The sequence below is a fragment of the Podarcis erhardii genome (genome assembly GCF_964252035.2).
Source record: "Podarcis erhardii genome assembly, chromosome: 16".
NCBI lineage: Eukaryota > Metazoa > Chordata > Lepidosauria > Squamata > Lacertidae > Podarcis > Podarcis erhardii.
In genome coordinates, this window is record NC_138514.1 from 24,302,097 (window position 1) to 24,315,505 (window position 13,409).

The 13,409-nt window shown below is 47.6% G+C and overlaps 1 protein-coding gene across 2 annotated transcripts in view; it reads right to left on the reverse strand.

Annotated features, from left to right (window-relative positions):
• Positions 1–581: 581 nt before the first annotated feature.
• The window catches only part of BARX2 (BARX homeobox 2), a 45,951-nt gene continuing 33,123 nt past the window's right edge, over positions 582–13,409 (reverse strand). For both annotated transcript variants that reach the window (XM_081843191.1, XM_081843192.1), the window contains 2 exons: positions 6,378–6,462; positions 582–5,500 (listed from right to left, as the gene is read on the reverse strand). In XM_081843191.1, the coding sequence (XP_081699317.1) occupies positions 5,252–5,500; positions 6,378–6,462 (334 nt within the window). In that variant the 3' untranslated portion in view covers positions 582–5,251. The remainder of the gene's footprint in view (positions 5,501–6,377; positions 6,463–13,409) is intronic.

The following is a 13,409-nucleotide window of genomic DNA, read 5'->3' on the forward strand; positions in this document are numbered from 1 at the left end:
TGAAGCAAAGTTCTTATTTATGGGTTAGAGGAGTCTGTAACCTGAAGCGTATGTACTGGTAACTCGAGGTACCACTGTAATCTAACCTCTGTGCAGGTTTTGCCCAAGGAAATCAGAATGCTCAGTAAATAAGTTGTCCAGAGTAACCCCTGGCCACTGTGAGAACTGGATCATAGATTCATAGAATGGTAGAGTGGTCCCCCAAAGGTCATCATCCAACCCCCTGCGATGCAGGAATCACAGCTAAAGAATTCCTGACGGGGGACGAGCATCCAGCTTCTCTTTAAATGCCTCCAATGAAAGAGAGTCCACCACCTTGCGAGGATCTTTCATTCTCATCCCACAGGGCTCTTCTCATGTTCCCATGACCGAGCCAGGTCCTAAATCAGCCTAAATGCAATTTTTCTGGTTGAGGGACACATCTAAGAGCTGGTGTGCTCTCGCAGGGCTTTGTTGTCCCTGGGAAGTACAGGGTCTTCGATTCCCCCACCCCCAGGCTTTTTGGCCCCGTGACATCAAAATGCAGAGGAAGAAACCCAGTTCTCAGAACCTTGGATGAGAGAGAGAGAGAGAGAGAGAGATTCTGCTCAATTCCTTTATTTATATATTTTATTTTTAATTAAAAAATAAAGGTTATCTTGATACATCTCTTTGCAGCCTTTGGGCAAAAATGCACCCTCGAACAAGACTATAGGAAACACGATGCTTATCTAATCTTGGCACACGGGGCTGGAAAATAAATGCGACGCTCCTCCTGCAAAGTTTTCTTCTGAATTCCGTGGCTCGCTTTCTTCCCCGCCACCCCCAGATATTTCAGTGCTCCTACAGTAAGTGCCATATAAATCTAGAGACCAATGTATCCAAATCTGCAAAAGCTCTAAAAACACTGGTGTTGCTGTAGACATCGGAAATCTCCTTGGGTTGATATAGGCTTCACAAAGGGCTCGAGCTAAGAATAAGCTCACACCTTATTTCTGGGAACTTCAGTTGGAAAAAAAAGACTGGTCTTTAAATACTGATGCTGCAACATTTAGGTCCACAAGGAGGGATGAACGATAAATTTGATTCAGTCTGCGTTTAAAGGCAGCTCTTATTAAATGCATGCTTCTCAAAATGATACACGGACAAAAAGGCACTCATCCTCTAAATTAAACACTTTTCTGAATTTTGCAATCCAGTTCTCTAAATGTACATGTGTACACTAAGGTAAAGGTAAAGGGACCCCTGACCATTGGGTCCAGTTGTGACCGACTCTGGGGTTGCGGCGCTGATCTCGCTTTATTGGCTGACAGAGCCAGCGTACAGCTTCCAGGTCATGTGGCCAGCATGACTAAGCCGCTTCTGGCGAACCAGAGCAGCGCACGGAAACACCATTTACCTTCCAGCCAGAGCAGTGCCTATTTATCTACTTGCACTTTGACATGCTTTCGAACTGCTAGGTTGGCAGGAGCAGGGACTGAGCAACGGGAGCTCACCCCATCATGGGGATTCAAACTGCCGACCTTCTGTTCAGCAAGTCCTAGGCTCTGTGGTTTAACCCACAGCACCACCCGCGTCCACACTAAGGTAAGATGTGCATAAAAATGCATACCTTGGTGGAAACAGCATGCAAAGTTGCTTTCTAATGCACAGCTGCTGGTGTGTATTAGGCAAAACTGCATGCAGAAGCATGCATATGTTAGAAAAAATCAATGCTAAGGTGCTGATGAATTTTCATAAGGACTTTAAAAAAATAAAAATAAAATGGCAGACTGATGTGAAAATGTCGAGAACTGAATGTCAGATTGGAAAAGTGGGAAGTGACATTGATTGATTCGCCTGTCTCAAGTTGCAACCCTTTCTCATCAGCAAGTGAATCCCATTGAACTCAGTGTAGTTTACTGTTGACTAAACATGTTTAGATTTTTGTGGGTGAGTCAATCAACTGGCTAAATTAGTTAAATTTGGGTTGTATTCCTATACCCACCTACTGAAGAGTAAGTACCATTTACCTCAGTGGGGTTCTACTTCTAATGCAAAATCTATAGGATTGCACTTTTAAATCCTTTCTGAGCATGTCTGACCTGCCTCATTCTGCCACAGAAATAGACTGCAGATAACTGAGGGAAATGGTCTTTGCAAATTTCAATGCAAACTGATTTTATCTGCATCTCCTGGACCAATGCGTGGATCGGAACCCAGGCCCCACCTAAACTACATGGCTTCCCCCCCAAAAAATCTTGGGGATGGTAGTTTCTCAAAGGTGCTGAGAGTTGTTAGGAGATTCCCCCATCCCCCTTACAGAACTACAATTCCCAGAGTTCCCTGAGGAAAAAGGAGCAAATTGTTAAAACCACTCTGGGGAGGGGGCAGGTCACACCCACCTCCCACATGTAAATCTTAACAGCCATGGGTTCCCCTCCCCCCAAAGAATCCTGGAAACTGTAGTTTCTTAAGGATGTTGGGAATTATAGCTCTGTGGGAGGTGTACTACAGTTCCCAGGATTTTTTGGGCGGGGGGGGGAGTACTTTAATGGGATGGTGTGCACATAGCTTGATTCTCCATTCCTGATGTAGACCAGGCTCAATGATCAAGCGTGAAACAGTGTGAATCAACCCTCAGTTATGGCAACTTAAACTCAACTTATTGCCCCACTGTCTTTAGGGAGATGCAACACTTGCACCCCCACTGAGCCCAAGACCTGCTCCAGATTCTTCCCCCAAACTTCCTGCCATCATCCTTCCAGCATTCTATCAAAGAACAGGTGGCCAGCAGACAGACCTCCTGTAGTTCCCTGGTCACTTTCCCCTCTTTTCACTGCAGTTTAAAAGTCCCAGCTCCATGGCTCAGCGGTAAAGCAGCTGCCTTGCATTCAGAAGGTGCTGGGTTTGATCCTTGGTAGGTCTAGGAGAGGTCCAGGTAGATCTAGAAGAGTCCTCTGCCTGAAACCTTGGAGAGCCACAGCTGCCCAGCGTAAACAATACTGAGCTCGACTTGCCAGAGTCACCAAGGCACATTTGCTGGTTCTTTCTCTTCTGGCCTAAACCAAGCCACTGCCAAGTAGAGGAAACAGACCGTTCTTCCCTCCCTCACTGCTTTTACACTCAGAAGGCAGATGAACAGGCAGCTGAGAGCAGAAGGAACAGGCTAGGGTTTGGTTGTGGGCCTCCAGAAGAGGTCCAGGCTTTGGCAGGTCCCCCGAATTGCTGATCTTTGGTAGTGGCCCTGATCTTGATGCATGCATGCTTCTGGGGTACAGAAAACACCTCTTCACGCAGCACATAGTTAAACCACTCCCTCTGCTAGGTTGGGTGGCTGCAGCCCCAAAAAGGAGAAGAACATTCCTCAAAGACAATACAGTGGACTGGATCAGCAATGTACAGTGGTACCTCGGGTTAAGTACTTAATTCATTCTGGAGGTCCGTTCTTAACCTGAAACTGTTCTTAACCTGAAGACCACTTTAGCTAATGGGGCCACCCACTGCCGCCGCACCACTGGAGCACAATTTCTGTTCTCATCCTGAAGCAAAGTTCTTAACCCGAGGTCCTATTTCTGGGTTAGCAGTGTCTGTAACCTGAAGCGTATGTAACCTGAGGTACCACTGTAATACAGAAACGTATCTGTGTAGGTCTCCATTTCAAGGTATATTTGTATAAATTGGTGGTCCCTGTATTTTAATGGTGTATCTCTGCATGTTCTGTATAGTAGGCACAGAATACTTTTATTTCCTTTTGGGGGATGAAACGACCAAGATGGTCACAACAATTAAACTTTGACTTGACTACACACTCCCACAGGAGGCAGTGATGGCCACCAACTTAGATGGCTTTAGAAGAGGGTTAACAAATTCATGGAGGAGGAGAGGGCTACTGATGGCTATTAGCCATAATGGCTCTGCTGTCGAGAGAGTGTTATTGTGGTCTGTCCCAGATTAGCCACTGTGAGTACAGGGTGCTGGGCTAGATGGCCCACGGGCCTGATCCAGCAAAGACTCTTCTGAAGTCCTTAGTTTAGGGCTGCCATACTTCTGGAAATTCCCGGACATAGCCGGGATTCATCTGTCACAAATGGCATGCAGGCAGAATTTTCGAAAAAACGTCCAGGGAAAACCTGGGACAGCCCATATCAAGAGTGTTGGGTTTTTTTGGTGATGTTCCTAAAAAATAGCTCAACAACTTTGGGCAAAAAAGAAAAAAAGAAAAGAAAAAAGAAAAGCGCAACAACTTTTGTGTCTGGATTTTCACTTTTGGAAACATGGCAAGCCGACCTTAGATATGCCTTCTCTTCTGACATCAACAAGGAATTCTTCTACTGAGAGTTCGAATATTGCTTCATTGAGATCAGGATTTCCTACGCTAACTGGCTGTGGCACTCCAGAGCTTCATGCATGGAACTTCCCAGCCCCACCTGGAGATGCTGCCAGGAACCGAACCCGGGGCCTTTTGTCTTTAAAGCAGATGCTCTACCGCTGAGCTACCACTTTTCCTTCCATGTGCACCAGAAGTTTATATTGTCACCACTGAGCTCCGGGTGGCTACAGGCAGGCCTACCCGCTTGCCTCTGCCGCAGCCAGTGCAACTTCCACATCCACCATGAACCAAACCAATACATCCACAACTCTTGCTGCTGCCCCAGCCTCTTGCCCGCCCCCTGCCACCACTTCAGTCTTGCCCCCATGGGCCACTGGTGCTGCCAAGCCCTCCAAGTCAGAGAGTGACTTGAGGAAGTTGGACATCTACTCCTGCGTTTCCCTCACACCCCCCCCCCGATCTTTGTGGTGCTGGAACGTAAACATCCCAGATTCCCAAACACCCCTGTTAAAAACACCTTTGCTTTGGCCCGTTCCCAATTAAGCACTGGTTGCAGAAGAATGCTATGTTGGAACGACGACAAAGGACCTTTTGTTTTGTTTGGCAGTCACTGCTCTGAACCCATTTCACAGATGAGGATAATAAGGGGGAAGATGAAAAGGGACAGTTTTCTCTGGCAGCCGTTCGCTAAGGAGCCTCTTCCTCCCAGCTCCCTGTGCATTTCCAAAGTCTCAGATTTGCAAGGAGAGCTCAGGCCCCACTGTCTGTGGGGAGGGTGTACACACACTGCATTGGAAAGAAGGAAACTGTCGCTGCTGCCTACACAGGGTCTCTTTGCTCCACAGCGACCCACCCATACTGTTCGATTTCATAAGGCACCAAGTGTGCACGCCTCCAGTTTGTACATTGTCCTTTTGGGAAATGTGGGGAGTTTTCTCTCTCTCTCTCTCTCCCTCTCTCTTAACTTGATGCAGTTTCTCCCAGAGGGGTTTCAGCTGTGTTTTTAGGAGATTCCTCTGTCTCTGAAGGGGCATTCAATGGCTCCCCGGTCAACCCACACTCTTCCGTGGCCTGGCTTTCCTCCAAAGCCGGCTTGTGAGCTTGGCTGTTCATCTTCTCCTCCGCTTCGATCTCTTCGGAGCTGGGAATGGAGTTTTTCTTAGGGCGGCCTTTGGGTTTTGTGGGGGCCTCCTGCCCGCCTTTCAGAACCTGGAACAAAAAAACCAACATGCTGAGTGTCTAATTGCTACTTTCATGGTGTGTGTGTGTGTGTTTTAGTGTTAAGTTGGACTAGCAACAAAACCTTACAGCATGGAGAGTTCCTGTACCCTGCCCAGCCTGCCATGCCCTCTCCCAGGATATTCCATCCCATCCCCTACTTTTCCATTCCTCCTCCCAAAAGTCAATCAGCATTCCAAGCCCACTGAGCATGCCCAGTCCTCAATAGGGTGTTTTTAGAGTTTTCCACCCTACTGATTTCTTTCCTGTTGTTTTTAGGGGTTTCCTCCAGGCCTGAAGATACCTCGCTTTTGTTTCCCCATTTTGTCTAGTATTCTATCAGCACTCTGCAACTGAATTCACTGTTAGAGGGACTGATTCATCTTTTGCTCTGCAGTACTCAATTAGCACAAAAAGCATCAGAGATTTTTGTCTTACCGTTTAGAACTTTTTATTTATTAAATTTAATTTTTGTAAAGGGGGCTAGAAATGTTCTTAAGTAAATAAATCTTAAGACACTGATAGTGGAGGCAATCCACTCTGATGCTGAAAGGCAATAATAAAGGATTATTTTATTATCCCAAGTGTCAGAGAAGCAGGAGGATTCTTGGATGAAAATCACATTTAGGGCTGTCACCCAACTAAGGAAGTCTTACACTTCAATCCTATGTGGGTTTACTTTGAACTGAGTCCCACTGCCTAAAGAAACTGCAACTGAACTAATTTTTTAAAAAATTAACAACTAAGTTTTACGTTAAAAATGCCATCTTAAAAAAATGAGACACAAACCTTTTGCCTCTTTTCATTTAATTTCATTTTTGCCTTGGGCACACCCTATACGCATGCCCCTGTTTACCACAGTACCTACCATTTTCTTCCACTTCATCCTGCGATTCTGGTACCAAGTCTTCACCTGAAGTTGAGTTAGGCCCAGGGACTGAGCCAGATCCAGCCTGGAAAACAAGAGATCCAAATCAATCCAAATCAACGACAGAAAGGAAGACGAAGGAAATCCACGGCCAAGATCTGATTAGCTCACATCCTGAAGAAAGCGAACAAGTTGTACAGACACTGGAGGGGAAAACCAAGGAACACTAACAGCCAGGGGAAGATAGTCATCACCGACTGACAACGTGCCCTGTCCAAATAAATCAACTAAAGGAAGCTAAAGAGATGTTGTAATTCCCCCTTTGGTGTAATTAACTGCAGGGAGGTTTCTCCCCCCACCCCACAAATAAATAATTTGTTGCAAATAACAATGCAAACATTTGAGAGATGCACAAACGAGCAATGACTTGTTTGTCTGATATCATATGGTCCACGACTTAAGAAAGAAAATGATGCAGAGGGGAAAAGCAGAGAGATATGTTATGAACAGGGGCGTAGAAAGGGGGTACAAGGGTGCGGTCTGCCCTGGGTGTCATCCCTGAGGGGGTGACAAAATGGCACACCGCAGGGGGCGGCACTTACCGTGGGGCCTGACCTGCAGCAGGCCTGAGGTGCGCGTCTCTCCCGGGAGTGACACGGTGGCTCGGGGCCCCACGCTGCCCAAAACGGCAGTGTGGGGCTTGCATCCGCCAGGCGGACTCTGTGGGCAGCTCGCCACAGAGCCCCCCTAGACAGATCGCCGTGGCGCCCCCATGGGTGACTCGCCCCGCCCCCACTGCTCTGGGTACTGGAGCAGCTAGCTACGCCCCTGGTTATGAATAATAAGATCATGATGCCACAGAAGCACAACAAAGCCATCAGTAATAAGTCCTGGAATGCAAGTTTAGCTGATTAGGTAGGTTGAACAGCATCACCTGCACAGTAATTTCCTGTGGGGCTTATATAGGAGAGAGACGGAGGCAGTGATGATCGGTGCACTAAGAGCTCATCCACACTTCTGCTTGTCTTGTGCAGTTTTCTGCTTGTCTCGTGCCTTTCTAAGCTCTGGTGCAAGCAGTTTTGCCTTTGCCCCACTGCTTTCCTCAGGAAAACCCGCTCTTTAGCACTCAATCAGAACAAATGGCAATCTGCAGGAAACCCCATCGCTGCTTGTTCCGCTAAACTGCAGCTTTTGCCAGGTGGAAGTGGCAGGGCAAACAAACAGAGGTGCAAATAAGTCTTAACTTGGAAAGAAGCCCCATTGAACGCAGTGGGATTTCTCCCTGAGTCAGCATGCCTTGGACTGGGCAGTTAAATTGCTTTAATTGCTCCTTAAAGTGACGGTCCCAAGAAGAGACTTAAGTAAACACCCGCAAGTTCAGGTCGCGCAATTCTGCAGGCCTGTGGTCTGTCTCATGCATGTTCAAAAACAATGTTAAGGGTTTGGTGATGCTAAAACAGAGGTCACCAACTTTTCAGACCTGGGTGTGTGTCTGAGCATACCATGTTGCCCATGAGCACTGAAACGAAGGACCTCTTATTAGTGGTTAGCGTGTCAGACTAGGACCAGGGAGACGAGGGTTCAAATCCCCACCTTGGGCCAGTCACTGCCTCTCAGCCTAACCTACCTCACAGGGCTGTTGTGGGAATTAAATAGCGGGGAGAACCATGAGCACCCTCCAGAGCTTCTTGGAGAGAGAAAACTGTGGGGTATAAATGAAATAAATAGATAAATAAATCGACCAGCCTCTCACTGAGCTTCTTGTGCAAAGGTGGATTTGCTACTCTGGTTTTCCACAAAGGCTGGAAAGCCAGACGGAACTCAGCTTCCTGAGGATTCAGAACTCAATAGCACTCAGATCAAACTGGGTTTCACCTGAGATTTCCTTGATAAGATATGGGAAGGTCCCCTGCGCGGGCACACACAAACACACAGCCAAGCACCATTGTCTTTACGTAAGGCCCGTTGGTTAAGGACCAAGTGAAAGACTAATCTCCTCAGATGAAACTTGCTGAACAAAGAAATCTGAAAGAGACCTCCTGGCATGACATCTTCGCTGTGCCTCTGCCATGATTAGCATCAGTGAACCAGAAACACAAAAGGTGTGAGGGCAGCCTAAGCCAAGCTTGGTGCACTCGGTCACGTCTCATACACACCACCGGCTGCACGGTAGATGACTCTGAATCACCCTGAAACTTGCCAGGTCGTTTTCTCTGCGGTGGGGTTCCAATAGCTGTGCTCACATGGCAATCGTTTTACCAGTTGGTTGCAGCCCCAAAAGGCCCAGAGGACTTGGTCTAAAGAGGGACAACAGATGACCTACTTCTTCCACTCGTTTCCCGTTTCTCAAGGGGCTGGAAACATAGGAGCAAACCTTATAGCAAGTCGGAACATAGGGCCATCTGGCTTGGTTGCTTGGGCAACCTCGTACCCTCCAACATTTCAGTAGTAATAATAATAATAAGAAGAAGAAGAAGAAGAAGAATACACTATTTATACCCCACCCATCTGGCTGGGTTTACCCAGCCACTCTGGGCAGCTTCCAACAAACTATTAAAAATACATTAAAACATCAGTCATTAAAAACTTCCCTAAACAGGGCTGCCTTCAGATGTCTTCCAAAAGTCAGGTAGTTGTTTATTTCCTTGACATCTGATGGGAGGGTGTTCCACAGGGCAGGCACCACTACTGAGAAGGCCCTCTGCCTGGTTCCCTGTAATCTCAATTCTTGCAAGGAGGGAACCGTCAGAAGGCCCTCGGCGCTGGACCTCAGTGTCTGGGCAGAACAATGAGGGTGGAGACGCTCCTTCAGGTATACTGGGCTGAGTCCATTTAGGGCTTTAAAGGTTAGCACCAACACTTTAAATTGTGCTCGGAAAAATACTGGGAGCCAATGTAGGTTTTTCAAGACTGGTGTTATGTGATCTCAGCGGCCACTCCCAGTCTATCTGCTGCATTCTGGATTAGTTGTAGTATCTGGGTCATCTTCAAAGGTAGCCCCACGTAGAGCGCATTGCAGTAGTCCAAGCAGCAGATAACCAGAGCATGCACCAGTCTTGCGAGACAGTCCTCAGGTAGGTAGGGTCTCAGCCTGCATACCAGATGGAGCTGGTAGATAGCTGCTCTAGACACAGAAAAACCACTCGCTTTGACTCTCCGTCTACAATCAGCACCACCGACTCATTCTAATGCTAACCTGCATTGCAGGGCTGTTGTAATCATCGCTGAGATCAACTCTCTACGAAGTGTTTTGAACACTCGGCTTTGCTATAGCAACACCGAGTGTTATTATCGGCAGGGCAGAACCCATTAAGGCTGCTGCTTATCAGGCCCATCTGCCCTCTGTTGCCATTAGCGAGCCTCGTCATTCAACGGTTCTCTTCGGGCTTTCTTTAAGACCCACATCAAAGGGGGCAAGGGCAGGACAAAGCCGTTGGCAAGACTCCTGAACAGTGTGCTGCTGGGCACACTGGTGTGAGGAATAGGGTGACCACGTGCTGCACTTCATAGTGGGTGGCCCTATGTTTGAAGGGTTTTCTGGCCAAAGTCCAGTTTAAAAATAAAGAGCCCTAAGGAGGGAGGGCAAGGAGTCATGAAGTTGGACGGCCACCCGAGCAGAAACACTGCTCACCTTGCCATTTGGTCTTCCCGACAGTGTTGAGGGGCATTGCATCTCCATTTCCATGAGAGCAGTGACATCTGAACCGGCATTAAGATATATACATTAACCTTTTTGCAAGTTTCATGCTAATCTGTGACTCCTTTTGTCCCCTATTCTGATGCCGAATGACGACTTCTCTTTTTTGGCAACACATAAGCAAAGTGCAAGTAGATAAATAGGTACCGCTCCGGCGGGATGGTAAACGGTGTTTCCGTGCGCTGCTCTGGTTCACCAGAAGCGGCTTAGTCCTGCTGGCCACATGACCCAGAAGCTGTACACCGGCTCCCTTGGCCAATAAAGCAAGATGAGCCCTGCAACCCCAGAGTCGGCCAGTAATAATAATAATAATAATAATAATAATAATAATAATAATCCCAGCATTGCACAGGGTTGGACTAAAGAACTGTTGGCGTTCCTCTTCCAACTCTACCGTTCTATGATTCTAGTTCCACAAGTAGGCCATGAAAACATCTAGCATCAAGCGGGATGCATTGGGGTTGCCCCAAGACCTGTTGCTACCCAAGGTGATGCTCAAGATGGCACCCTTCCTTATTCCTCCTCCGGAAGGAGCAATCAGCCAGGCCATCCACCAGTTTTCAAGGAGGAGGAGAGACTCTTGAGAAAAAACATGCATGCGTGGCCATTTTTTGAAGCGTCAAGGGAAGGGCGTCTTGAATTTTCAACCAGGAAAGGAAAATATAGCAACGTCTGCTGCAGCTTTGGGAGGCGATGCTGGGAGCCTGGCGGAGGTTTTGCCATCACTGAATCTCAATCTTCACATGGGAAAGGCGCCTGGTTGGCAGCGGGGGCCTCATCGCGGCGAGATTACCTGTAACCCTTTGCAAACTGGTTGCTGCGCCTGTTTAGAAACAACAGGCACTGCCTAGGAAACCAAAGCAACAAACAAGAGGGAGGGAGGGAGGGAAGGGGCAGGAGTTGCCAGAGCTGCGCTGGCTCATCATGCTCAGTCACGTAGGATGCCAAAGCTTATTAGTGCCAAGAGAGTCGTGTGTGTGATTGATGGTGTTGCCCAACCAGTCATGTGAGATTCTGAGCCGGCACCACACTAGCCACCCAAACCCTTGAATGGAATCAGGACCCCTTACGAGAGGGACGAAGGAGCTCTTGGTGCTGAGCACTGTGGGCAAGAGCCCTTGGCCTACGCAGGATGGCAGTGGATCTACAGGCAGCGGTGGCTGATGCCCATGGAAGTATCCAAAACCTCCCATTGTTCTAGGCGCATTTTGCGACAGGGGATTTCATTTGCACAAGCAGTTTCTGAGTTCTGGGCGCAGTACTGCGCCTAAGATTTCAGATTAAAACTGCAGAGTGGAAGGAAAGGAGGACCTTTTTCTGTCTCCCCACTTCCAGCTACTCTCTGAAGACTGGAGAAGACTTAATAATATCATGGGGATTGGCAGGGGAAGGACTAGAATCATGTGGCAAATGAACATAATATTTTAGCTGCAGTTCATTCATTTCAGCTTTGTATTCCTGTTATAAAAAAGCGCACCTATACATTCCGTCGTTGTGCCTATAACTTAGGTTTAAGGTGCCATTTAGCTCCTAGCTTTTATATCTCAGTTTCTAACGCTGGCCCATGGGGGACTGGTAGGACAGAAGCCAAGGAACCTGACAGCAGGGGGTGCCAGAACTAAGTAATTCGCAAGAGTGTCCTAGAGTGGACGCACTGGGCGGGCCTTGTCCTCCAACCAAGGTGGAGAGCTTAAAAGCACTTTCAACATGGGGAAGCCCCAAGTGGAGGAGGGGGCTATCGATGGCTACTAGCCATGATGGCTACCTCCACAGCTAGAGGCGGCCATGCTTCTGAAAACACAGGAGGCTAGAGTGCTCTTGTGCAAATGTTCTTCTTGCTGGTTTCCCAGAGGCATCTGGTTGGCCAGTGTGAGAACAGGATGCTGGACTAGATGGGCCATTGCCTTGGTCCAGCAGGCTCCTCTAATGTTCTTAAATGGACCTGGCATTTGAAGAGCTTTTAAGCTCCCCACATCGCTCGGATTTAACGTGCGCAAATGCAACCAGAATTTTTGCCTAGCATTTCTGATCAGCAATGCAATCATTGAATACTTTTGCCATATTTTTCCGTGTATAAGATGCCCCTGTGTATAAGACCCCCCCCTATTTTGGGGGACTCCAAATTAAGAAAATAGGGGGAAATTGCCCCATGTATAAGATGACCCCCCCCTTTCCTTAACATAATTTTAAAAGAAAAAAACCTGGTCTTATACACAGAAAAGTACAGTAATTAAAGTCTTCTTTACCCCAACCTTGAGTAATGTGATGAATTGGTGCAGAGGCTCCCATCTTAGACTTTTCCCTACTAGCCTATAAAAACAAGCAACATTTCCTTTCCCTACTGATTGAACCAGCATTCCTTCTCTTTCAGTGGAAATATAGGGATCAGCCTTTCAAAGGGGTACCAGGAAGGAAGAAGCCTTTTCTCTCTTCTTCATAAGTATCACTGCACATCAATTCATGATGGCATGTGTGCGTTTGAAGCATTCCCACAGCCCTGGTATGCATTTTCCACTGATACAATCTACTCATGTCTCCTTTGATTTTATCTTCTTCTTTTTTATTTAAGGCAAGGGTGCTTTGAAATCTGACCCGAGCATGTGACCAAGCACTCCACTGGGAGCAAGCTCATCTCCACGTGCCCAGGCACCATGGCTGTGCTCTCAGCTCCTGAACAGCTGAGAGGAACATCACAAGCCAGCATCCTGGTGAGGCTGGGAGGAGGACCCGGCCACCAACCCCAGCTCAAGAAACACGTTTGTCCAGAAACGGAAGCTCGCAGAGTTTGCTTCTGCAAATGATGTGGCGAGGCTAAAGTGTGGAGGTTTGAAGCGGGGATATTTGCAAGAATTCGAAATGGCAAGGATTTGCCTGTTGGTCCCAGTACGTTTCTGAGCACAATTCACAGTGTTGGTGCCGACCTTTAAAGCCCTAAACGGCCTCGGTCCAGTATACCTGAAGGAGCGGCTCCATCCCCATCGTTCTGCCCAGACACTGAGGTCCGGTGCCGAAGGCCTTCTGGCAGTTCCCTCACTGTGAGAAGCCAAGTTACAGGGAACCAGGCAGAGGGCCTTCTCGGTTGTGGCACCCACCCTGTGGAACACCCTCCCATCAGATGTCAAGGAAATAAGCAGCTATCTTCTTTTTAAAAGACATCTGAAGGCAGCCCTGTTTAGGGAAGTTTTTAATATTTAATGCTGTATTGTTTTTTAACACTCGATTGGGAGCCGCCCAGAGTGGCTGGGGAAACTCAGCCAGATGGGTGGGGTATAAATAATATATTATTATTATTATTATTATTATTATTATTATTATTATTATTAGTCCTCTCTCCA